The sequence below is a fragment of the Lagopus muta genome, chromosome 5 (assembly GCF_023343835.1).
Source record: "Lagopus muta isolate bLagMut1 chromosome 5, bLagMut1 primary, whole genome shotgun sequence".
Lineage (NCBI taxonomy): Eukaryota > Metazoa > Chordata > Aves > Galliformes > Phasianidae > Lagopus > Lagopus muta.
In genome coordinates, this window is record NC_064437.1 from 14,834,347 (window position 1) to 14,860,302 (window position 25,956).

A 25,956-nucleotide genomic window follows, 5' to 3' on the forward strand; every position below is an offset into this window, starting at 1 on the left:
TACGATCACCAGGACAAAAGAATGCAATGCTATGTAAAAGAAGCAGAGAATAAGCTTATTCTTTGGCGTTTAAAACACAGATGATGACTGGAAAACATCCTGCTTAAAAACACTGTTTATCCTACATTATGCTGTATGTTTTTTAATTTCCTTTCCCTCTCACTGTTACTCAGGATGTCTCCTTGATCCCAACATGCTAGTTTCTTCTTTATTCAAGCCTTTTGTTTCCTCCCCAAACTCTTTGAAAACATTTATTTCACAAGAGATATTTCTTGTATAATATTTTCTAACTAGCCTTTCTCTCTGCTTAGTACAGGCTTTGTTCTGCACCTAGAAATTACCTACTGTGTAATCACCTATTTCTTGTCTTTGAATGAAGGTTTATTCCATATCACCTCAGTACAGCCTTCAGCATTGTTGCTCATTCTACCTTTCAACACTGCATACCACTTTGATCAAATCTTCTGACAATTTTTTTTTCTGTGGAACTTCTCTGCCTCCTGTTCCAAAGTACATTTCTCTGACTAGGAATATTGTTTTAGGATTGTATCTTTATTATCTGCTCCCCTTAAACTATCTTTCATCTATTCATCATCATCCTATGTTTTGAAGTCCATCAAAACATCGTTTTGTCCATCGTTGTTCAGCAAAATATGTAGTTGACTTTATGTTGTGTTTCTATAACTGAGTTAAAAGCACATGTACTCTTGCACTGGGACCAGTTCCTAGAGATGATGAATGAGGTGCAACCACACTCATTTTTCTCTGCAATCCCCTCTCCCTCTGACTCTTCCTCCTCCCTCACTTGGGGGCACTATTCCAACAGATTTGAACTTAAGACAACTATATTTGAAAATGAAAGTTTCCATCAAAAAGTGCTCTGAAAAGTGATATGCTGGTTATTACTATTTGGAACAGGTGGCCAGATAAGAAGCATAGCACTCAATTAAAATTCACTCTACCACTTTTCTTGGTTTCTATTAGAGTCTTTTAAGGTGTGGCACATACCCATGATCAGCTGATGCTGGATCAAATTTTTATGACTATCAAATTAATTTGATAAATGAGGATGGCTGTTGCTAGATTCTTACTATCCAAAGCTGTCAGGAGGGAGCATCTCTTGCTGTGCCTGGTGGCACAGGACCTGGGCAGATCTCTCCAGTGCGAGTGCAGCTGTCACTATCCACAGATCCAGCAGAGGGAAGTGTTGTTCTAAAATATGCACCCCCACTACTTGTGGGTAGTACTTACAAACTGCAAGTCACAGTACTGCACCAGGAGATCAGTGATCTGGAGCGTATGAAATATGTGATTTATAAATTCTCAGAAGACAAAGAAGCTTTAGCAAATGCCAGAAAGAGCAAGCATGATAATAATCAGGATTTGCCAAGGACAGAAATGAAATTATCTGTAGATCTTTGGAGCTTAAATGTTTTTATTCTCTTTTGGAGAGCAAATGTTTGTGTGGCATTTTAGAGATTAAAGGGTTATGATCTGATGGCTTGTGCTTCAGCTAGCTGTGAAGCTTTCATATTAAAAGATGAGATCTTGAAAAACACGTGGTCCAAAATATACTTGGTGATCACAAGGCAAGTTGTCTTAGAAAGCTTTATTCAAAAGGTCTGGGGTCATTTCAGATAATTGCTTCCAGAGCAATTGTCATTCATGATGCTGTTGCTCCAACAACTCCAAGCAGCACTGGAGGGCAAAAAGTCAAGTATAATGTCACCTTTGTGAAAGAAAGTTCAATTAGAAATATTTTAAAGTGAAAATTCAATGTCAAATATTACTCATCTAAATATATAATACCCTGCGTAGCTTTGTCTTACTTATTCCATCAGATTTCCAAGGAGTGTGTGAGTGAAGAGACTGAAGTGCATGCTCAAGACAGCCATTAGTCATGCATACCATTTGAAACTGTAATTTCTTCTGAAGCTCAGAGCTGGTTTTGTAACACCTAAGCATCAAGTTAAGAAAGATCAGGGATGGCATGATGTGTAAAATGAAACTCAACTTTTCTTAGAGTATGGTAACTGTTGAGACAGTGGTTGAGCGCCTGGGGAAAAGACCTGGGAGCACAGGTGAAGACAATTCAGCTGTGTGACCGGAAGGGGCGAAGCCTGGCTGCACTTCTTTTAGGCCTCATTTAAGGGCTGGCTGATGCAGGGAAGGTTTTTTTGGTTGGAGATCCATTTATTGGGAAGTTTCTATTGTAAGCCTAGGTTTTCAGAGACAGGTGAGCACTTTTACTTTTGTAATATCTTTCTATTATGTTTGTTCCTTTATCATCACGTCTCTTGCGTCACAATTCTATCATGCTGGTTTTTCTGTTTGTTTGGGTTTTTTTTGTTTTTTTTTTTACATTTAAATTGTAAGATGTTGGTTTTTGTGTGTCTAATAAATGTCTGAGATGAACTATTAAAGCTTGAAGAATGTTTTCCAGATAATGCTGTTTGAAAAATATCAGAAGGCGCTCATCCTAATATATTTGTTTTAGGACAACTCTAAAGATGAACTTACTCATTGGGTTTACAGCTGAGAGTTGTGCAGCTAAAAACAGCATTGGTCTTAAGTGGGTAGTGTGGGCTCAGAGGTCGTTGTCCAGAGACCTATGGGGCGTGATAGATGGGTTGAGTGCTCCCTCTGTGGATCCTCAGGAGCTATTCAGCAGCAGAACAAATAGAACCAAAGGCAAATTAAGTTGTAATCTGTTGCTCAAGCAATTAGAACCTCATAACCATTAGGTGAAGTTCCAACTGAATATTCTTCCTGTTATTTTTATCACAACAGAGTGTTCCTGGTTTTGTAATCTAATGAAATAATAATTTATCTTCCTAGCTTATTACTGATTAAAAAAAAGTGTGGCAGGTCTGGCAGACAGACTTTTCATTCTTAGTAAGTAGGAATAAAAATTATAGAATACGATTATAGAATAAAATATATCTATTTTGCTCACAAAAAGGGTAAGTAGTTCCAATATGGTAAAACAGATTAAATCATTAATCAGGGAAATGCTAGCAGAGGAGGTGATACATATTGATGTTGTAGTCAGCTAAGGAAGATGCAAGTCAGGAAACAAATAGGACTGCTGGCCTGACTGATGTTTACCAAAGTTCAAGAATGATTTTTGGAGAAGAAGCTGTAGAAAATGCCTCGTTACCATCACTGTAACACACTAACACAATAGCATCTCCTCTGAGGTTAAAATACCACTAATTGGAGTCTACCACTGTAAGTGAAAGCTATCAGCCTAAAGTAAATACAAAACAAATACATTCTGCACCATGATAACAATATGGCTGCAAACCAGGAAAATGAGCATGCAATTTTTTACTATGTATCTGTTTGTATTAGTGTAGGTTCGGATTAAAGTGCAAGCTTCAGTTTCAGTAACTAGTTTCACTTTGGACTCAATTGTCATGAGTTTCAAAACCTTTTTTGCATGGCAGTATATTTTAATAGCCCTTCTAAAAGCTGAAACTAACAGTAGTACCTACACGTGTGCTCAATATGTTTTTAGAAATTATTATTTTCACAAAGATTTGTGCCAATGCTGCCTAAATGAGGGGAGGTTTGTGCAGATGTGAGGAAAAGGATTGCTTTGAAAATAGATGTGAAGCTGATGACAAGACAAAGGGCAAACATTTTATATCAGAATGTAAGGAACATAATTATGTTGTAACTAGGATTTTGAGTAGATATTTGCAGTGGAGTTAGTAAAAATGAAAATATTGCAGGAGAATTACTTGAGTACATTCAGCTGCTTGTGTGCGTAACTAAGAGAAGGTAGAAACAACCCATTTTTCCCAGCTCTTTGTAGGAATCGAGGCAGAACTCCAATTTTTCTTCTGGGCTTCATGCATTTAGCCCAGAAGAAGCAGCCTTTGCAGACATGCTTGAGGGAGGGAATCACCTGACAGCTGGAGAAAGAGGAAACAGGAAAGTCAAATGAACTTCTGGCGGTTTTTAAAGTGTTGTGTGTACTTGTGGCTTTTTTAATGTCATCTGTTTTTGACTGAAGTTGAATAGCTGAATTAGGGCCTTGCTGTGCAGCGCGGCGGCTTTCGGCTGTCCCTTTCATGAAGGAGGGCGCTCACTGGGCGTGCCTGACCACAACAACGGGGCTGCAGCTCTGCAACGCGTGCGGAGGTGGGAAAGCTCAAGCTCGCTTAATGCACGCATTCACTTTTTATTTGTTTTAATGATCGCGGCCGGCAACGGTTGTTTTCTCACCTCTTTTACCTCCCACTTTACCTTGTCCGTTAGTCTGAACGCGGGGGGGGGAGGCGGCAGCCTCCGCGCCACTTCCCCGGCTCCGGCCGGGCCTCGGCACGGGCCTCTCATCGCTCCCCGGCTGCTTCCGCCCCGTGCGGCCAACGCGGCCCGGCCGCGCGGCGCGATGCGGCGCGAAGGGGACCTGGGCGGGAACCGCCCTACCGGGCGGGCCGCAGGTGCGCGGCGAGGGGCGGGCCGGGCGCGGCGGCGCTTTTGTCCGCCGGAGCCGCCTCCCCGCCCTGGGGCCCGTCAGCGGTTCCGCCGCACGCGCCCCATTGGCCGGCGCGAGCGGTAACGTGACGGCGGGGCGGGGCCGGAGCCGAGAAGCGCCGGTTGGAGCCGGTGCCTCGCGCCGCGCTGCGGGCTGCCGCGCGGACGGGGCGCGCTGCTGTGCGGACCGCGCCGGGCGGGAGGCAGGAGGGGGGCGGGTGAGGCGCTGCGGGCAGGTAAGCGGGGGCGGCCGTCTCCGGCAGCGCCGCGTCTTCACCGGGCGGGAAGAACGAGACGGAGCGGAGCCACCGAGGGCGTCACGCAGCCCCGCGGGAGAGCGCGCGGCTCGCCTACCGCCCGCCCGCGGGAACGGGGCCCGCGAGGCCCTAGGGGCTGCCGCCCTTCCTCGGCCGCGCGCTGCGGCGGCGCTTACCTGCCTGCCCCGTGGGCCGCCGGGCTGGGTGCAGACCAGCCCCGGGGATCGGGTGCTCGCCTGTGCCTGCCGCGGGGCCCGGGGGGCCGCCCCGCCGCGGGCGGGGCCGGGAGGAGAGCGCTGCTCCGCTTTGCGTAACGGCGGCCACACGTGTCCTCGGGTGACCGCCGGACGCGGGTCGCCCGCCGCTTCCCCTTTTTCGCCCCGGTGCGGCGTCACCTGCACCCACGGGGCTGCCGCCTGCTCTCGGGCGGCTCGGAGCTGAGGCCCGGCCGTGCGTGGCCCCCCCGGGCTGCTTGGTCCTTTCTTCCTCACCCGGTGCCTCCAGTCCCCGTCCCGGCGGCGCGCTCCTCCCGTGTTCTTGCACCGTGGCTTTTGTTTGTCCTCGGACCGGGTGGGTTTGGTGGTGCGAGGCTGACTTCGTGCTGATCTGCTCTGTGGTGGAACTGAGGCAGCTCTCTGGCTCCAATTAGGACTTTGTGGTGAGCACTGCAATCAGCCGTTTTTATAGGAGCAAGGAAAGATTGAAGCTGCTTTCCCTGAAGCTTGGCTTTATACGGAGATTGTCATTAGCGATGCTGGTCAGGTAACTGTTTGAACTGACGCCTAGTGTGGACATTTAAAGTACTTTCGAGGTAGTTCTTGAACAAAGTGGGAGCTGTGTGGTCATTTGTGATTTCGAGCATTGATGCTCCAAGTTCTGTTGGCTCTCGGCTTTCCTCATCAGTTTGCTGGAGCGATAAGGTGAGGCACTGGCTGCTTCCTAGTGTCTTAGAGACCTCCCTTCTGTACCTTCTCAGCAGCGAGGGCATTTGGTCACAGAGATATTGGTGTGAGTCCTTAAATGTTTGAGGAGGTGCTCCAAAGGCTTAAGGGTTACAGTCCTATAGGTTATTGCTCATAAAACTTGGTGTGTTGTTTGTGTGTGTGGTGTGCTGCTTTCACCTTGTGCCACTGAGCTGACAGGAGGATGGTGGAGTTCCCCTGCACCGTGCTTTCCCTCTGTAGGGTGCAGTACTAACCAGCACAAGGGATGTGGCAGGAAGAGAGGGGCTGCAGCGTAGAGCCAGCAGCCAGGATTGGGTTCTGCTTCTCTGAAGCATTTTTCCCTTGTGTACTAAAATGCTTTGTTGTAACAAGCAAACAAAACCTGAGTTCTAGCATATATTTTACACAGTAAAGAAGTATTTTACACAGTTACCTACATTCAATTTCAGTAGGATTTCTGTAATCCATGGGAATTTGCATGTTTGTTCCCTTGTGCTCCTGAGAAATGAGCTTCTAGTCTGATTTTGCTATTACACTTTTTTAGGAAGATGGGATTCTGATCAGGGAGAAAAAGTTGCCTTTTGTTTCTTTTCAGATACTAATACAACTGTTCTCTGAATTTGATGAAAGCATGTTGAGTAGATTCTAGGCAAGGATTGGTAGTGCTGAAGAGGCATCCCTCAGTAATTCAGCACTATGGTATGAGCCTCATTGAGCAGTGCATCGCTGCCAAAGAAGCATTTTTTAGTGGATTTCATGAATGAAAGGGAGGGTAGAAGGAAGGAAGCCTTGTGTTCCTTTAGAGGTAGTGAAGGAGGCTGTGGCTCCAGTACTGCTACTGCAGTGTACAATACCTACTGCTAAAGCCATAAATCTTTACTCAGCTAGGATTAGAAATGGGTATTTAATGTGCCTAAGGGGATAGAGTTTGCTTTATACTGGTCTCCATTGTCTGTTTCACGCTGCTATCTGTATCCTCTGCACTAACCTGTTGGGCTCTATTTGTTGTTCCTGTAGGCATCCTTGTAGCAGCTGTTCAGCTGTTGTCCTGCAAATAGTGTTACTGTGCCAGTTGCTCTTACAGTTCTTTTTTAAGAAGTTAGAGATAATTTGTCTGTATAACCAGAGTAGCAGTGTAGAAGAGCAAAGAGTGTGAAGTAGTATTAACATTTGAGTGTTTAAAATTGATGTGATGTTAATGCTTAAGTGGGATAGATTGTATGTTACTTTAGGAACAGAAGCGTTTTTCTTAGTTTGCTAGTTAACAAATTACTTGCTTGATTCTTTTTAACTGGCAATAAGTTATGGTATGCCCTGTCTAATAAAGGCTTGTGTTATGTGTGTGCAGAGCCACACATCACAAGTTTGTAACTGTGCTCTGTGGTAGCTGCTAAAAGCTTCTGAGAAGCTGTGGCCTTCATTTTGTTCTCCCTGCCATTGCCGTGTGGGCGGTCAGTGTCACTAATATCAGAAAGCTTGTTATGAGTCATGTGATCTGAAGTTACTGATAACTAAATGGCACACTTGTATGCACTGTATTGTGTATGCGTTCCAGAAGCAGTCTTGTATGCAATCTTTGTTTTATTATAGTTATACTTGGACTTTTTTATTCTTTTCCCCAAAAGCTGTATAAAAGTACTGTCAGTTGGATTCAGATTCTAACCAGTTGTAATCACATTGTAATTCAATACTGAACTAAAGTTTCAGAATACATATCAATAGTTTTCTACACTAGTTAAAACTTACTAGTATGAAAAGATGGATTTCTGGTGGAGTAGTACACTGAAAAGAAGGTAGACTAACATAGCTATCAACAAAGCTGTTGCAAATGTGGCTGGGGTGTAATACAGGCATGCTCTCCTCCAGTGCACACCAGAGAGGGTTTGGGGGCTTTTCAACAGTTGGAAGAGGATTGTGGAAAGAACTCATAATGGAGTGTCTTCCATTTAACTCTTGCTTTTGCCACTTGGTTTCAGAATACCATGTTCACACACACAGTTCAATTGTCCGTGCTCTCATGAGTAGTGCTCACATGCTCTGTATGTTTTATTACTGTAAATGGGAATGCAGTTTTTACGTACATAAGTTGAGGGTTTAGCTCATTATAAGAAGCAGAAGAAACTGAAAATGCTGATAAGGAATCTAATGGTACCAATAAAGAATATTGTAATAAAGCAATCTGGTTTTGTTGCTTCTGCTAATAAGCTTAGGACATTGTTTTGGGTTGTCACATTACAAATGCTATTTACTTGTTTGGGGATACTTATCTGAATTATGGTTTTAGTTCGTATGGAAGCTAAGCTTTGGTTCTGTGGCATAACAGCTGTAAAGCTATGGCCCTGTAGTTCATTCAGGCTTAATGAGTGACATCGATTTTAAAGCTCTTATTCAAAAACCTAGGAAATGTAACCCTTGATGCCCCAGACCTTCCTGCCTTATTTTTCTGAGGAAAATATTGTTATTTGCTGAGCAGTTCAGGATTTCAGATTCTTATCCAGATGTTGTATGGTAGATAAAGTTCTTCATGCAAATGTATACATCTACTGAGCTGGAATTTGAGAAGTACAAGTTTGGACTGTAATGCTAATATATTTTTCTTTAGCCTAATTGTTTCCTATGAATGCTATAGTGCAATCTGATGTATTTCAAGAAAGGGGCACTTAAACTTTAACTGAAGCTGTCTGTTTCACAACAGATTTATATTATTAACAAGGGTAGTGATCTTTGACTCATAACAAATGGAAATGTGAAAGTGATTATCACTTTGTCAGTGCCTTTGCAATGCAGAAAAACTTTTCTGAGTGAGTGTCTTTTATTAAACATTAACGTTGCTTAAATACTAACTTTGCAATGACATTGACTCAGTCAGGAAAGCACCAAAGCTTTGCTTATGTGGCATATCCTGCCTCACTTTAGGTGCTTTACTGAACTGGAGTTGTTATTTAGTTCTTTACAGCTAGGGGGCCGGAGTTTTTTTTACTTCAGAGCTCTTATTGACACAAGTGATGGTAAAAACCTTGACTTGAAGTTATTACATTTTGCTTCATACTGAAAAGTGGTTTTTGTTCTTGCAGTAAAGCTGCATGAAAGAAAAAGAACTTGCCACTTTTTAGGTCTTTTCAGACAATCTGCTCATAAAGAGGTTTTGGAGCACGAAGGGCTGCACAGCATGGTTGGGTTTGATGGGAAGTATAAAGAGTAAATTTAAGTACTAAGCTAACTTTGCTCAGTTATCAAAGCAGGATTACTGCTGGTTTACTGTAGCATTCAATCCTGATCACTTGTACTTTGTTCTGAAACAGTATTGTTCTAGAAGATGTTTCTGGTAGATAAAGTTAGTGTTGCTTTTAACTGTCATGCTTGCACGTGGATGTGTGTTTTCAGAAAATGCAATGTTGCATAGTACATGCGATGTGGATATGAGTCCTTCAATCCTTTAATTTTATTAAAAGAGAAAATGTAGCTGGGTACTCTGTCCAATTAATAAGTACGTAACAGTAAGTAATAGAAACAGATGATGGGAGATAGGAATGACTGTTCACAGCATGCTTTCTGCTGGAGTGTTAATAAAACTTGTTCCGCTTCCATTTCAGGGGAATCAAAATTATGCTCTATTATTACTAGTATCAATACAAAATGATTTCTGAGATCAGGAAAAGATAATAACAAGGATAGCTGTTTGACCCTACTGGGAGTAGTAATAGCATGTGTGCTTCCAGCTCTGTCAGAACCTAACAGAACCTATTGTACAGTCCAGAATCCCCAGATTAGCTAGTAGTATGCCACATTTAAATATTTCATAAAGAATTTGAGAAAGTGCTCTAGGATTTTACAGTTGAAAAACATGAGACAAAATGATGAGCAGCTCTATGCAAGTTTGATCAGAGGTAAACAGCCCTGTTAAAAGGGCTATGTGTAGATACTCAGTATCTACACATAGTAATATGAGAAAGCAACTTGTGATCTAGGAAAATAATGTAGAATGGAGATTCTGAATATATAAATACACTGAATTTCAGTACTCTGCTTTTAGAAAGCTGGGAATATTTCCTACCATATACAGGATGTTGTCCAGCTCTGTCTTGATCTCAGCTTGGTGCTGCTGAAGTCCTTATAGGCCCTTTATCTAATAGTACCAAATGAGAATGTGAGCATGCTCTAGTTAACGCATCAGTACATGTGGTGTTAGATTACAGTACTGCCTTGTTATAGCAGTGTGATATCCTTGACGACTGCGAATCTTACCTTGTGCTTACCTGACTTCTTGAGTAGACTTTGTAGTGCACTTTGTTCTGCTGGATCAGCAGTGCTGCTCATGCTAGTTGGACAACTAATTCAGAGCTGGTTTCAGATGTGTACACATACTCCAAGGTTCCCCACTTTTAGAACAAGTGAAATGGTAGTTGTCCAGCCAGTTGTCCTTAGAGGCATTCAGGGGCAGGCTGGACTATGGGCTGGTCTCTGTGCAACCTGATGAAATTATAGGTGTCCCTCTTTATTGCAAGGGAGTTGGGCTATAGATCTTTACAAGTCCCTTCCAACTCAAATGATTCTGTGATATTTCCTTATTCCAGACTGTTTCTAGTGAGGTTACAGGAATCATCTTAGCTATGTCTAGGATCTTTGGCCACTTATGATTTTGAGAATCAGTTTATTGAAAAGTATACTGAAAATGGAAGAGCATCTATGTGCAATTCCCTGCCTTTTCCCAGAGGGAAGATGGTCTTTAGGTAAATGGTCAACTTTTGTGCAGCTGACCTCTCTTGTACTTCTACTGCTCACAAAAACTGAAGATGATAATCTGTACGATAATGAAAAATTTCCTGGTAGAGAAACCTTGTAGCATTTAAGTAATGAATATTCTCTAGTGCTTTCTTAGTGTGCTTTGCTTTCTGATGTCCTGAGCGTAGCAGGACAATGAATGGACATCATGAGAATCTGTTTGACTTCTGGAAACTAAGAGGATAAAAATTAATTTTCTATTGTAGTGCTTATCTTGGTATGCAGAATGAAGTAGATACTCTTGAGACTTCCTTTAGAATGCTGGAGGGATAGTGCTGATACCATTGTTTTATGGTTATGTATTCATATTTCTCAGCATGAGGAAGACCAAAGAATATAGTTATGAGAATAAAAAGGCACTAGAAGTAAGCTTGAAAATCTAATTTAATGTGGCTGGAGGAGGTCTGACTCAGTACTAGTCATGTTGGTACTGGGATGAAAGACTTAGTGTGCTGTTGAGTAAGGTGCTTTCTGAGAAAGTTATAAAATGTACAGCATACCACAGACATCAATCTCAGTCTAGACATGTTGGGATTGCTTTTGGTATGATATTGCTTAGGATGAAGAGCCAAGGAGACTTTTCCTACTTTCTGCTTCAAACTTGCCTGAAGATTTCTTTGGAACCTGGAATTACAGACTGTTTGTAGTTTTGACACAACTTCTGTTTTCAACGTTGCTGTACTGATTTCAAAATTTAAGTGGGACGTGGGGGAGCAGCAAAGGAAGACTATTCTTACATCTTCTTACTCATAACTTGAGTGTAGTCTGTGCTATTTGCCTTACATCTTCCATGGCAGGTATAGGCAGATATGTTTGACAGCATGGCACGCCTGCAGTCACCTCCTCCTGCACTGGTTTGGATAAGCATTTTAGCTGAGCACTGATGAATTGTGTCTCTCCTAAGGAGGCAGATGTATTTCCCATGCTGTTCCATTCTCTTTTCTCCATCCCCAGTATTCTCACTCATTTTTTTCCTATACTAGGAAGCCAGTTTTCTTTAGCTTACTTGCTTAGACTCTGTGAAGTATCATTTGAAATGCTTTTTATCAGAGCTAGCACTCAAAAGAGAATGGTATAGATAATCTTACATCCCACTGGAAGCTGAAAACTCTGAGTTATGTAGCATCAAATGATATTACCTCATTTCAACCATTCCAGCTGTTATAGAATGTTCTTACAAGAAAACAACAACTATGCAGAATTTCCGTGGTCAGACAGGAAGGATGTTCAGAGGAGAACTTACTTGCTGCAGCTCTTGATAAAGACAAGGACATGCAGATGGTGTAATTGCCAGGACCAAGTGGGAGCTGCTTGTGGCCTCTGCTACCACAAGCTGGCTAAGCTTACCCTGTGGCCAGGAGATCAGCATGGAGCAGGCTGAAGGGCACCTTGGATGCTTGGCATAGCAGGTTTGGGGCCTGCTAATGAGCCTGACTGGATCCAGAGCTCCTTAGTGTTCAACGGTCTGGCAGTCTGCAGAGCTACATCTTGTTTATACTCCCATTAAAAAAAAAAAGCCTCTGGAAATCTTTCTAGTTACTTTTCGTGCTTGAATGGGTTTAGCTGTGTTTCTTGAGGAATCATCAAGCAGAATATTGATGGCAGAGCTTTAAGTAGCTGATTGTTTTAAGATCGTAATATCTATGTGAAGTTTTGGTACACTATTTAAAATTCCCTTTTAGCGGAGAGCACGTGGAACATACAAGTGTTTGAAGAAATGGAAACTAACACAATTAAAAAAAAACTTAGTGGAGAAACTTTTCCCTGAGAAATACATATTAAATAAGTTGGTCAAATTGTTACTTAAATGCTAGGAAGGAACAAAATGTGAATTTACCTTTTGAGTTCTTTGTACAACCAATGCAACAAAGCTCTGCTTATTTTGTATTTATGGCAATCAATATTTTAGATGCTAGTAAGCTTAATAAAAGATGCAAATTAACTTATTTGTAGTTTAGAAGAATGAAAAGGCTGTGAACGTGAGCGGAAAATAAATCCATGGTCTAGCCAAATGACTGCATACAATTTGGCTGAAAATTTACATTAATGTGAAAAAGGAGGCCTCGATGCTATAATACTTATCTGTAAAGTGGAAATCCTTCCTCTGTCATATTTGTATCCCTCCCTGATATAGAATTAGTATATTTTTTTAAATATACATCTGAGTTTGCAAGTAGTGCTGGTCCACTAAAGCTGTACAAACTATTGCTCACTACTAGAAAAGTACATCAGAACTGATTCAGTCTGGATTCTGCTTGGTTTGGTAGGGACCTTGGAAAGCACTGTGGTAAAACATCACTGTGAATTAATACCTGCCCAGAATGCAGAAAACCTGCTTTCAAAAAGATCAGTTGCATTGATGCAGTGACTTGTAAAACAGACAAAGCTGGCATACTTCAGTTTATTTTAGTTTTCTTACTGTCAGTGGCTCGCCCATTCAGCTTTAACGTGCCATCCAGAAATGTGGCTCTTAACTTGCTGGTTTTTTCTTAGCCTTGTTTTGCACTGTTTTTTGTGTAGGTTGCTTCTCTCATCTGCTATTTGGTCTTGAGCTTGGACTGAAGCTGGGAATTGCATTTCTGTTTTTATCATGTATGCCTAGATGTTTCTCACTAAATCAGGCCTTCCTAGGAGCATACCTTTTTTAGCTAGAGGGCAGTCTGCCTTCCAGATGCTGAGGTGACATCTTGAACTTGTCTTGATGTCTGGGTAAGTGCTACTATTGAAGCTGAAACATGAACGTCTGAATCTGAGTTTGTATTTAAAATTGCTCTCCAGCCAAGACCACTATGAAATTAAATGTACTGATTTTTTCTAAATGTACATATCCCATAGCTTTGCAATAGTTTCATAATGAAGTTTAACCCTCAACATATTTAACTTGGTTTCTTCCTACCATCCATCCTCAAGATTAAGCTCAAGTAATTTGAAGCACTTAAGCAGAGCTCAGATACTCAGTAGCTCGTTGTTGTGTTGCCTACAAGTCTATAATTTGAACTACCTGTGCAGCCAGAATGCTTGGAGATAAACCAGTCCCCTGGCAAGTTTTTGACCAGTGACATATTTTGCTACCACAGACTAATTCTTTACTGGTCTTGTTTAAGGAGAACTGATTTAATCTTTATTTGTGGCATTTAAGGAGAAGTTAACAACGTATGGATTGAGGAAGATAATGGTCTTTTTTGCAGTGCTGCAGTATAGCTTGGAAATGCACAGTATGATGTACCTAGTCCTACTTAAATTTCAGTAATGAGTCTTTTGTTTGTAAAGCGAATCAAATTAGAGTAAAGCTTACTCCTCATTTAGATTAGATTACAAGATAAAGTATCTTGCCTGTATTAAGTGTACCAGAAAAAGGAAGTAGTAAAAATCAAGACTGCTTCTGTGTTTAGGTGAAGCTGTCTTCAGGATAACTTTTTTTCCTGCTCAGAGGCTACCTATCTTGAACCTAAGAACGTTCAATCTTCTGGGTAATTGGGAGAACTATTCACAGCATCTTTGCCAAGTTGTTTGCTAATCCAGTTTCCCAGCTTGCTACAAGAATGGTAGTGACACTGCTGGATAGCAGTTGGTGAATTCTGCAAAACTTTTGTATCAGCTTATGTGCTGTGCAATTACCTGAAGCAGTAGCAGAGGAGGAGGAGGGTAACTCATATGAAATAAAAGTGGAAGCATAACCTGATTTACTAAATTTTATACTAAAAATGTGATTGCATTTTCATCCAGAAATGAATGGACCTAATAGCCTTATGTAAGCAACCTTCTCTAGAGAAAGGATTGCGAGCAGCATAGGTCTATTCCACATGTTTTGTTCAGCACTACTGTCCTGTTCACAGGCATGTTGAGGAGCTGTTAATCCATACACAGATGACTGAGATTGTCTAATTGTTGTGGTTAAGATCTTTGAATGAAAGATCTGTAGGCATTTAATGGTTTGAAAGGTTGATATGGGAAGTATAGCACTGTTGTTATGATAGCCCTGAACATCCCGTGCTTCTGGAATGATTTTTGAGAAGTTTGGGAGTGACTTCAGGCTTATTTTGAATGGAAAAGGATAATCACTTGTATAAGTTTAATCATCACTCGTGATCTCTTCAGAAGGAACTGGAAAGAAGCTTTCTCTAATCTTGTTTGCATGTTGTTTATGTTCAGTGGAATACAAAACTACAATCCCCATCTAACAGATCCTAAAACTAAGTTTTCATGTGCACACAGGTGGTCAAAGTACATATTCTGGGAGGCCACGTATCAAACATAATGCTTGAGTTGAGATCCCTTGTCAACAGAAAGCTGAAATTGGAAGAAGCTGCAGGTGTCTGAATCTTTGAAGAGTCTCTAAAAGCTCTGTAGGGATCTCATTCTTCATGAAGTCAGGGCTGCCCCAGAACTCTCCCTGTATACCTGGGCTTTTTTGTTGATTATGGTCACTTGAAGGGGGAGTTGGTGGCGTGCCAATAGAAGGGGAAGTTTTAACCAAATGTTTCAGGGGATGGGTATGGATGGGTGTGGGTTGTTCCAGTTTTCCTTCAAGGATATTTGTGAGGGTCACTGGGATACCCCTTGAAGTATGCTTTAGTTTTATAAATCTATTTTTATTAATTCAGTGTTAGAAACAACAGTCAAATAGTTAAGGCTGCACTGGTTTTGTAAATTGTTTAAACATAAAACCTCCAATCAGATATTAGCTTTTGGAGCCCATTTTTGTTTGGGGGAATAAGAAAAGTTGTCCCTGACTGATTGTCTAAAATTATGTAAGCAGTAACCCAATTACAGGGCAATACAACACTAAGAAACCTTTTTGGGAGAAGGCATTTCTGGCAGTAATAGACATTTTTCAAAATGATAGCCTCATTCCTGTTCTAGATTTGTTTCTCTTTATTAAATTTGTAAATATGAAGTAATTAAAAATTGCCTGGATATTAGCGAATATGATTGCTTTGTCTTTATGGCTGAGGCATGATTCTAGTCTGGGGTAACTCCTGAAGTCATCACTTAGCCTGGGGCTATTTTTCTATGTCTTGTCTTCTGAGAAAGAGTGCCAATTGAATTTGGCTACTTTGAAAAGCTTTTATGGCTTTGATATGGGTTGAAAGCTGCTGGGGATGGGAATCATCAGACCCATTACACTCCAACATTATTCCATTTGTTTAGTCGCTCCTGGTGCACAGATGGGATCTGAAAGAAAGCTGTCTTGTGCAAAATTATCATTAATAATTCACTCTTGTATTACACTTGTATGTACTCTGTATTTCTCCAATAGGAAAGCTATTGTATACCTGTTTTTGTATACCTGTAATTGTGCATGTGCTTCATCAGGAAGTTTTAAAAAGTAGTCATTGAGAAGAAAAGAGATTCAAGACCTTAACACTTAATATGGAGATGCACACTTTTTGCTAGGAAGTGTTTCAAAACCACAGTGAGAACATAGCCTTCTTTGTAGGGTTTGCCATAGGGACTGGCAAGTTTGTACTTGGAGGTAGGGAGGTGACAAAGCATTTTATAGAAACAGACCTTAAAAAAATTACAAGGGTCAGTCTCAAAACTGAGTTCTTGGTCTACTTACAAACTACTTCAGAACGCTATGACATTTATTGAAGAAGATGTTTGGATTTATGCTTATACTCAAGTATAGTTTTAATAAGTTCAATTTTCTATTTTTCTAAAAGTAACTTTAGAAGAATAACAAACCAAAAACATTAACCAGTGGTAATGACAGTAGTATGACTCAACTGTTTCATCATACCCTGAATTTTGTAACTGATATTAAACAAGAGTCTGTCATGTTCCCTAAAATGGGTTTGTTACAAAGAGTTTTCTTTGTATCAAATAACATATATGCATGAAATTGTATTTCTTGTCACTTTCTCCAGTAAGTGCTTAATTGTAAAAGCAATTCCTTAAAATGTTATCTGCTCTGCCCCCTGATAAGGTCCACCTGTTCTCCAGTAAGTGAAGTACTCCCATTCTCACAAAAATTTGACTTTTCACACTGTTTTAAATTCTCATCTAATTCTGTGACTTTTCCAGGTGTTTTCTTGTTATGTATATTTAAAAAATATATACTATATATATATATAAAAATAATAATTTAATGATGCTCACAGATGTTTTTGCAAGTTGAGCTGGAGTGAATGAAGAAATTAATGCTTCCAGCTGTGGTTAGAATGAATCTCAGCATTAGAATTGGTAACTATAAATACAAAAGCATTTTAGCTGAAATGGCTTTTAACACTTAGTCAGCAATGACAATGGAGTGTTACTTCATCTCTGCTTCAGGAGAAGTATTTCTCAGATGGCGACTAAATATTTTACAGAGATGGTATCTTACATTGTTATACCTAGTGCTTCTGCTTATTGAATCTTAGCTCTTTAGAAGTTCTGAACTGTTGTTGTACACTCAGTTACTGGGATCCAAATGTTTCATAACCTGATGATACCTTATTTCTCTGCAGGGGCTTATTGTTACCATCCTGTCCTTCTTCACCTGCTTTCCCTTGAGTGGGCCTGGTAAGTTTCCACATTTTCCTAAGTAGTCTTGTCAAAACAAGGATTAATTTGGTTTTGGCCATTCCTCTCCCTTCAAATAAGAATGTAGGGTAAGAATGTGGTTTTTACCTTAGACCTGCTATTTGTGTTGTTATAGCCACTAGTCAGCTCAATTGGAATTGAAAGTTGCATTTAGAATACATTAAGAAAAATACAGTACATTGCCATTCCTTGTTATCTGTACTGCTTAACAAATTTATAGTAAGAAACTGGTAGTGCCTGTGGTATTGTGATTGGCAGTGCATGTTTGATTAGTTTGTTTCAGTAAGTAAAGGCTGATGTTACTGAGAAACCTATCTTTTTGCCAAACCTTGGTATCAAAAATGACTGAACTTTATTTCTTGAAGTCTTGTATGGCCTTTTTTATTTTCTTGTAGTTGTTTGTTTAAAAATTATTTCCAGTGAAATAGTGATAGCTGTAGGCTTTTCTCATTCTTGGTGTGATTGTGCGAGACTTTGACTTTACATTCTAGATTATCTTGCCTGAGCATGCTCTGTTCCATTAATGTAGCTGTAGCAATGCAGAGCTTAACAGGTCTTGATGCTTGCAGTAAGGCAGAAATTGTGATGAAAACTGAAATGTTTGCCCTGTATTTTAATGGCTTTGCCTAAATAAAGAATACTTGATGCTTTTCCATCCAGAATGAAGACAAATGTAAAGATGGCATGTCCAAGGAATTTTAAAAGGTGTAGACCTCCTGACTGAGAGGTGCTGCGTATTTTATTCTTTTAAATAAAGTAAGTATGGATCAAGGCTACCCTGCTAGGGGCTAAATGTGCCTGTTTTATGTATGTAGCATGCACATGCTTGTACATAGATGTATGACAGTAACAGACAATTTGTGTTAAAAAGCTACACTTTCATTAGTATGCTTAAATGTTGTGGAAAAAGCCTGGGAGTTATATATAAGATATATAATGTGAAGCTGCTGTTTTGAGGTGGGTTTTTTATTCCTTTACTAATTAGGAGAGACTATTTAGTCCAGTATAAAATGATGAATTACAAGAATAGTGATTTTTACCATATTGCTTTGATTATTTTTTTTTTTTTTTAATTTTTGTTAGTGAAATAACTTAAAGAGAAGGATTGCTATTAATATCTCAGGTACTACTTTAACTCCTACCTGGTTATTTCTTTTACTTGATCAGTACCCAAATGTTTAATCAAAACACCCTGATTTCTTTTGGTAGTATCTTTAAGTTTTTTGCATTTTGAGTAACTTTCACTAGAAAATAGAATGAGATCATGGCTAGGGTTAAGTGCCAGAAGTTCTTAAATTCTTTTGCTATACTGTGGGTGCTAAACCAATGTTGTTCTACATGTACAAATCATGAAAACAATCATAAGCTTCAAGCATTTAATACAGAGAAATGGTTTTTAACAATTCTAAGGATGTCTCTTTTTTTTTCTCTACCAGCTGCTGTTCTCTCACAGGTGAAAGTCATGATCACGCTAACAGAACTCAAATTCTTAGCAGATGCTCAGTCATCCTACCACATACTAAAACCATGGTGGGATGTCTTCTGGTATTACCTCACCATGATAATGCTGCTAGTTGCTGTGCTTGCTGGAGCACTCCAGCTTACTCAAACCAGAGTGTTGTGTTGTCTTCCTTGCAAGCTAGAATTTGACAATCATTGTGCCGTGCCTTGGGATTTAATTAAAACCAACCTTAACATGTCTGCTAGCTCTACTGCACAGATAATCATCCCACTTAAAATCCAGAATGATCTCCATCGGCAGCAGTATTCCTATATCGATGCAGTATGTTATGAGAGACAGCTTCATTGGTTTGCCAAATTTTTTCCGTACCTAGTGCTTCTGCATACCTTTATTTTTGCAGCTTGCAGTAATTTCTGGCTTTACTATCCTAGTACAAGTTCCAGGCTTGAGCACTTTGTAGCAATTCTTCAGAAGTGTTTTGATTCTCCATGGACAACGCGTGCCCTCTCAGAAACAGTTGCTGAGCAGTCTGTGAGGAAGTTGCCAGTTGCCAAATCAAAAGCAGTGATTTCATCGCCTGGGAGTTCAGTAGATGTAGGTGCCAGCAGACAGTCCCTGCCATATACACAACCTGGCTTGGAAACAACCGGAAGAGAAACTTCTTCAAGTGTTCTTGACAAAAAAGAAGGAGAACAGGCTAAAGCTATATTTGAAAAAGTGAAGAAATTCAGAGTGCACGTTGAAGAGAAGGATGTCATATACAGAGTGTATATGAAACAGATCATAGTCAAAGTCATTGTGTTTGTAATAATAATAATTTATGTTCCCTATTATTTATCCTTTATTAAACTTGAAATTGATTGCATAGTTAATGTACAAGCCTTTACAGGCTACAAAAGGTACCAGTGTGTTTATTCGCTAGCAGAAATTTTTAAAGTTTTGGCTTCATTTTATGTTGTTTTGGTGATCTTCTATGGCTTAACTTGTACATATAGCTTGTGGTGGATGTTGAGAAGCTCACTTAAGCAATATTCTTTTGAGAAGTTGAGAGAGAAGAGTAACTATAGCGATATACCTGATGTAAAGAATGACTTTGCATTTATTCTCCACTTGGCAGACCAGTATGATCCTCTTTATTCCCAACGATTTTCAATATTCTTGTCTGATTTGAGTGAAAACAAACTGAAACAGATCAATCTGAACAATGAATGGTCAGTGGAAAAACTGAAAAATAAGCTAGTAAGAAATTCCCAGGACAAGGTTGAACTGCACCTTTTCATGTTAAGCGGTCTTCCAGACAGTGTCTTTGAACTGACAGAAATAGAAGTCCTAAGCTTGGAACTCATTCCTGAAGCGAAGCTTCCTTCAGCTGTGACCCAGCTAGTCAATCTCAAAGATCTCAATGTTTATCATTCATCAATAACTATGGATTTTCCAGCAGTGAGCTTTTTAGAAGAAAATCTGAAAACGTTGCGTCTGAAATCTAGTGAGATGGGAAGAATTCCGTTTTGGGTGTTTCATCTGAAAAACCTCAAAGAATTGTGCTTAACAGGATACTTCATGCTTGATCATCACAACTCCATTTACAATGAAAGCTTTCAGGGGCTAAAAAATCTAAGATCAATTCACTTAAAAAACAACCTTTCTCGCATACCTCAAGTGGTTACAGATCTGCCTTCTTTGCAACACTTATCTATCAACAACGAGGGGAATAAACTCATAGTGCTAAACAACTTGAAGAAGCTTGTGAATTTGAGAACCTTGGAATTAATCTGCTGTGATCTGGAGCGCATTCCTCATTCCATTTTTACCCTAAACAACTTGCATGAAATTGACTTAAGAGAAAATAATCTCAGAACTGTGGAAGAAATCATTAGCTTTCAACACCTTAAGAACTTGTCTTGCTTAAAGTTGTGGCACAACAGTATTTCATATATCCCAGTGCAAATTGGTGCGTTATCAAACCTGGAACAATTGTATCTAAACTACAATAATATTAAAGATGTTCCATTGCAGCTGTTTCTTTGCAAAAAGTTACAATATTTGGATCTTAGCTATAATAAGCTAACCTCCATCCCTGAAGAAATCGGTTATCTGAGCAACTTACAGTACTTGGCTTTGACTAAAAACCATGTAAGTAGAACTTTGAATTACTTAAAGTATTTTTTAAATTATATATTGACTTTGCATTCCTTCTGTGGTAGTTTCTGATTGAAAGTGCTTTTTTGGTGTACATGGTTAAAATAAACCCAGTGAAGATAAAAGTAAGTGGTAATTGTCCGATTGCAAGAACTTTGTGGTGTCATCAAAGCTTGTTTAATACTGAATAAGTACCACTCTGGTCTTGTAGTGGCTTAAGGACTCTGATCCATAACTCAGGATAGTACCAGGTAGATGCTAAAATGTGCCTGCTGTTCTTTACAGTTGTCTATTCTGTGTAGCATTTTAATGGAAATTGGCAGTGTGACATTTTTACATTGTTTTGTCACAGTGAAAGCTTGGCAAATCAACAGCTGGTTTATGAGCAGCACAGCTGCCTGGCTGGGATGGGGGAAATAATTATGCCTAGTAACATCATCAGCAATGCTAAGCTGACTGGCTCATTATTGTAGGGTCCAAGTTTGACTTAAGACTTCTCTTCAAGTTTAGAACTGTTTTCACTGGTGAGATTGGTTTTAGATGTTAATATCAATAACATGGATTGGGACTAATTACCACTATGCTGTGTGGTTAACTGCTTCTACAGGCTTCACAACACTGGAGCTGCTAATGTCTCTCCACAGAATCTGCTTCATTAAATGATTCTTAGGAAATAGTGGTCTGTTTATTCACCCCTGCCACCTGCATGCATTTGTACACACTTGAGTGTGCACACATGTATGTGCTCTCCCCTGCTGTGCTTCTGTTTTGACTTCTGCCAGTAGCTAAGCATCTTCACAACAAAGCAGGTACATGAAAACACTGAGGTGTTCTCAGGAACTTTCTCACTTAATGATAAAAACATTACATATTCCTTTCTGTATCCTTCCACAAACAAAGTGCTTGCTTACCCTAGAACAAAATTGGGTAATATGAGAATGTGCAGCAGCGTTAACAAATTTTAATGTATATTATTTTTCTCTTCTCTCTTCTTTCTAGATTGAAATGTTGCCTGATAGACTGTTCCAGTGCAAAAAGCTGCAATTTCTTCTTCTAGGAAATAACAGTCTGATGAATTTATCCCCTCTTGTGGGCCAGCTACTGAATCTTGTTCACTTAGAGCTCATTGGAAACTATCTTGAATCGCTTCCCGCTGAACTGGAAGAATGTCAGTTCCTAAAACGGAATAGTCTAATTGTAGAAGAAAGGTTGTTAAAAACGCTTCCACCTCGTGTAAGAGATCGCTTGCAGACCAGCTCAGATAAGTGCTAAGCTTGAACTAAAACTCAGCATCAGTGCATCCTGTAAGCCTTCTTGCTTAATACTCTCTAAAGATCTGTATAGATGGAGAGAATAGCAGTTTACGGATTAGTCTTAAATGCATTGAACAGAGTTGATTGTATTGGGAAAGAAAAACATACTTAAACGAAAAATACAGCCTTTGACAGGTAATCAGATGTTTAGAAAATCTGAAATATGAATTGCTGGTTGGATTCTACTGGTTGAAATAATCTGGTTAAATGCTAATGTATTGGAATGGAAGAGTTGATTGCCTGGCTATTATGAGTTTGTATATACTTTCTTTCCTATGAGGAAACTTTTTGCTGTTGGTAGTGATAATTTTAAACAGTTTCATCTCCTGCCATGCGAGGCCTAAGAACTATCTGGAATTAGTTTCTAAATGCAAAGTCTTCACTAACTTAGAATGCTAAATAAATTTAAACTTTTGGAGCAGTTCAATTGCATGGGACATACTGAGAATCTTTTTCACGGTACCTTAATTTTTGGAAGTTTTTGACAAGTACTGAGTGTTAATGCTATAATTGTGGAAGATGCTATTTAAATCTTCCTAGTAAAGCCAGTTGGGCAACAATACCTGAAACCACTTTCAATATTTTGTCTTAAAGATAGTAAGTACAAAATAAAACATTGCCTAGAAATTTGGACGAATCAGGACAATCTAGAGTAAGTGTTGTGCATGTGTACTAATCAGATTTTACAGTACTGATCATAAAGTTGGCAAACAGCACAAAATTATAAAGTTGTCTTCTGTATGTTGTGAGCATCCCAAGTGTTAAGTGTAATGTATGTTGCAATTTAATATTTTTCAATAGCCTCTCATTTACTGACTGCCTCAATGTTTCTTCTCCATGCCCAGTTATGATATTTTAGTGGCTGGGAAGAGAATGAAAGAGGTTTAAGACTGAAAGACACAGTTAGAACATACCAAATAAATCGCATACTTAATAAGTACTTGAGAAGGAAAAATAAGAATTATAAGCCTTGTCTCTTCTAGGAATGGAATAACTTCATAAATTACAGTGATGAAATGAGTTCATATGCCATCCTTAATACTTCCAACACTGGATGGAAATAAAATGGCTCCTGACTTCATTCATTCTTCTGCTGTGCACTGTTTTATTGTGTTTGGAGACTTAACTCTGGAGACATCATGTTCACTTTGAAAGTTCTCCCTCTGGTGGGGGTGTTGGGGGGGGAGGGGAGGGAGAAGTATGCTTTCCCAAACCCTTAGACTTGAAAACTTCTTTGTAGTATCTTGAAGTTCTTGAAAACATAATCTGCTACAGTGAAATTGATAAGGTAAACTGTGCTCTTAACTACTGCGTTTTCATCAAGTGTGCTAACTATGCATTCTAGTTTGTAAATGTAAGAAATCACAGATAAGCCAGTTCTAGTACTAGGGTGCTTCAAGTCATCTCTTCCCATTTCAGTGTCACATGGAGAATAAGGTCTGTTTTGAAAATAGAAGCAAATCTGATCAGTGTGAAAGCAGGAGATATCTCTATAGTAGCAGTGCAAGAGGTATGTTTATTCACTGTACTGATGGTGTTCCAAAGACTTCTGTAGATAGAACACTTTTTTTCTCAGGGAGCCAATGCGTTGTAACTTATATTTTATGTAGTTCTAGAAATGTTTAGTGTAAGCTGATTAACTGTATTCATGTGCAGATCAGTACAGCTGGAGTAATCTTTCATAGCATCCATATGCAGCTTTCTCAAACTACTTACATCTGATTTTGAGTTGCATAATAGTTCATAGGTATTGATGTGGTTTGCAAACAGCCAGTTGTGCTGGTCATGGTAAAAATATGATTAAAATGCAGTACACTGATATGCACCCCTGTGGCTGGAGTTTTGTTAATAATTGCAGTGGATCCCTGTCAGGACTTTGTAACTTAACACTGGAGAATGCTTCGTGGCAGAATTTGACACACAAGGCTTGCAGCCGAGTAATTTAAAAGAAAAAAAGATTAAGCAAGTGTTTTCTTTAAGGCTTTTTTGAAATGAGAAAGCTGTGTTGAAAGTTAAATAGGTGTGCATATGGCTTTGTCCAGTACCTTCAACTTTTTAGTAGAGGATCTGTCCCCTTTATCAACACAACAGACAGATGAATGATGATATCTGTGTGCATTTCTATTTCACTATGACAAAACTAGCGTAAGCTTTGAATGGTACTTCATTTCTAAACTGCATAACCTCCAGTCCTTTGAACCAGTAAGAAATGCATGAGTATGCACTTGTTTTACAGTTCTAAGTTGCATTTTTTTGTTCAGGATTATTTTTTCAATCTGAGCCACTTCAAGAGGATTGGATTTTTTTTACTGTATGCTTGAGTGTTCACAAGACATCCAGAGAAAGGCCAGAGTTTAATGGCTAGAATCTCCAGCCTTGTTTTCAATCCGCAGTGTGCCTTTATTACCCATTTTGTACCATTAAGCACAATTCTAGTGCTTAGAAATGGAGATAAAAACAACTCTAAATTTCATACACTTATTTCAATCATGACCTTAATATTTAATATTTCTTCAAACTGAGGAGGTTTTCAGGGAATCAGTATAAATACACTATCATAAGCTTTGTACAACAAGCAGTGCTGGCATTTAGTCTTTGTATTTAGTAATTGCTTTCAATCAAAAGTTTTTCAAGTTGTTTCAGTGTTGTGTTGACCCTTGTATTGTGATCTTCCGTATCTTGAATGCTTTTTTTAAAAAAATAAATTTTTTTGCATTACAATTCTATGAACTGTTTTTTATTTCCCATGTGGTATTGAATATGAAGCTCAGAAAATCTGCTTCCAGCTATCTATATGCTAGCAGGTGTGTCTTCAGGAGAGCAGCAGTGGAAAATGAACACTGTGCTCCATTTCAAAGGGATGTTCTCATGTTCTGGGCTTGGAGGAGAAGCTCCTAGAAACAAGTTTGCATCTTAATAGTTCTGCAAACTACAGGTCTTCCACTTCAGTTCTTAGGAGCTGAGTAAAAGTGGAATGCAGCTTGGAACTGTACTGAGAGATGTGGGGAAAGCGATGATTCTCTTCCCAGCTTGTCCTTTGTGGCTGTCACACAGTTAAACTGCTAAAAATAATGCTGTTTGTCTTAAGTCATGCATGTATTTCAAGTGCTGATTATACTGTGAGCTTGAGAATCTCATTTCTCTTGCCTAATAGTTTTCTTTGTGGGAAACTGTTTTTTCTCTTTTTTGAACAGAAGGAAAAAAAAATTGTTGTGCAAATATTACTTGTTCAAGAGCTGATTTTTGGATCTCTTAAAACAAAAACCTTCCTTGTCAATTTTACAGTACTGTCTCTTGGTGATGAAATTAAATACCTGGATCTGTAGAAGCCTGGAACAACAGCTTAAATGAGATTCATTGCCTTACTTTACTAACATTACCAATGGATTTTCTATGAGCTGGTAAAAAACAACAACAAAAAGAAAAATGTAATGTTAGTAAAGTAAGGCAATCAATCAAATCAAAGATTAATTCTCATGAAGTCAGATTATTGTATTTCTAATGACTTTTTTGCAAGTGCATTTACATCATGCTGACAGACTTCATTGGTATTTCTGCACTGACTTTCCATCTTTTGAATGTGAGCTGAAGTTCTCTCTGTGATCCTTTCTAAGTGAATCTTTCCCTCTTCACTTTCTATCTCAATAAATGCTGGGGACATAGAAAACAATATAAGAGCAGCTGAAGTATATTCTAGTACTAATATGGCCCAAAATCCTGAGAGCAGAAGGCAGTGTGCGCAATCCTGTACTTTATATCAAGGATTTCATGGAACTCTGGATGTTTCTGTAGATCAGTAATTGACTAAGCTGTTGCCTTATCTAGCCTTGTTGGGCGAGTCCTTTGAATGCCACAGTATGTTTTACTCAACCTGGTGTTGAGCTCTATGCTATCCTGATATCCTGTGCGCCCTGTGGGGGAAATATATATATATATATATATATATATATATATATATATATATATATATATATATATATATATAGTTGAGAACTAAGGTACAAAAATGATCCCATTTTCTCACAGCAATAAACTAAGGCAATTCC

The 25,956-nt window shown here is 39.3% G+C and overlaps 2 protein-coding genes across 4 annotated transcripts; one reads left to right on the forward strand and one right to left on the reverse strand.

The window, feature by feature from the left end:
* Positions 1–2,147: 2,147 nt before the first annotated feature.
* On the forward strand, positions 2,148–22,991 carry LRRC8B (leucine rich repeat containing 8 VRAC subunit B). 3 transcript variants are annotated; one of them, XM_048946224.1, is made up of 5 exons: positions 2,148–2,236; positions 16,921–16,975; positions 17,657–17,752; positions 18,433–20,591; positions 21,597–22,991. In XM_048946224.1, the coding sequence occupies exons 4-5, from the start codon at positions 18,459–18,461 to the stop codon at positions 21,867–21,869; spliced, it is 2,406 nt and encodes an 801-aa protein (XP_048802181.1). In that variant the 5' UTR covers positions 2,148–2,236; positions 16,921–16,975; positions 17,657–17,752; positions 18,433–18,458; the 3' UTR covers positions 21,870–22,991. The 3 variants fall into 3 exon arrangements, with proteins under 3 accessions (XP_048802181.1, XP_048802182.1, XP_048802183.1); XM_048946225.1 differs by lacking the exon at positions 2,148–2,236 and adding an exon at positions 4,607–4,721; XM_048946226.1 differs by lacking the exon at positions 2,148–2,236 and adding an exon at positions 5,115–5,400.
* LOC125693063 (translation initiation factor IF-2-like) lies at positions 4,199–6,707 on the reverse strand. Its single transcript, XM_048944473.1, has 2 exons — positions 6,675–6,707; positions 4,199–5,407 (listed from the first exon to the last, which is right to left on the reverse strand). The coding sequence occupies exons 1-2, from the start codon at positions 6,705–6,707 to the stop codon at positions 4,199–4,201; spliced, it is 1,242 nt and encodes a 413-aa protein (XP_048800430.1).
* Positions 22,992–25,956: the final 2,965 nt, after the last annotated feature.

Excerpts from the sequence above, each read along its gene's own strand:
- LOC125693063 (XM_048944473.1), bottom strand. The coding sequence starts at position 6,707 with ATGCCTACAGGAACAACAAATAGAGCCCAACAG. Across the intron at positions 5,408-6,674 it reads CAACAAATAGAGCCCAACAG|TGCTCACCACAAAGTCCTAA; the intron begins GTTAGTGCAGAG and ends GGCTGATTGCAG.
- LRRC8B (XM_048946224.1), top strand. The coding sequence starts at position 18,459 with ATGATCACGCTAACAGAACTCAAATTCTTAGCAGATGCTCAGTCATCC. Across the intron at positions 20,592-21,596 it reads TGGCTTTGACTAAAAACCAT|ATTGAAATGTTGCCTGATAG; the intron begins GTAAGTAGAACT and ends TCTTCTTTCTAG.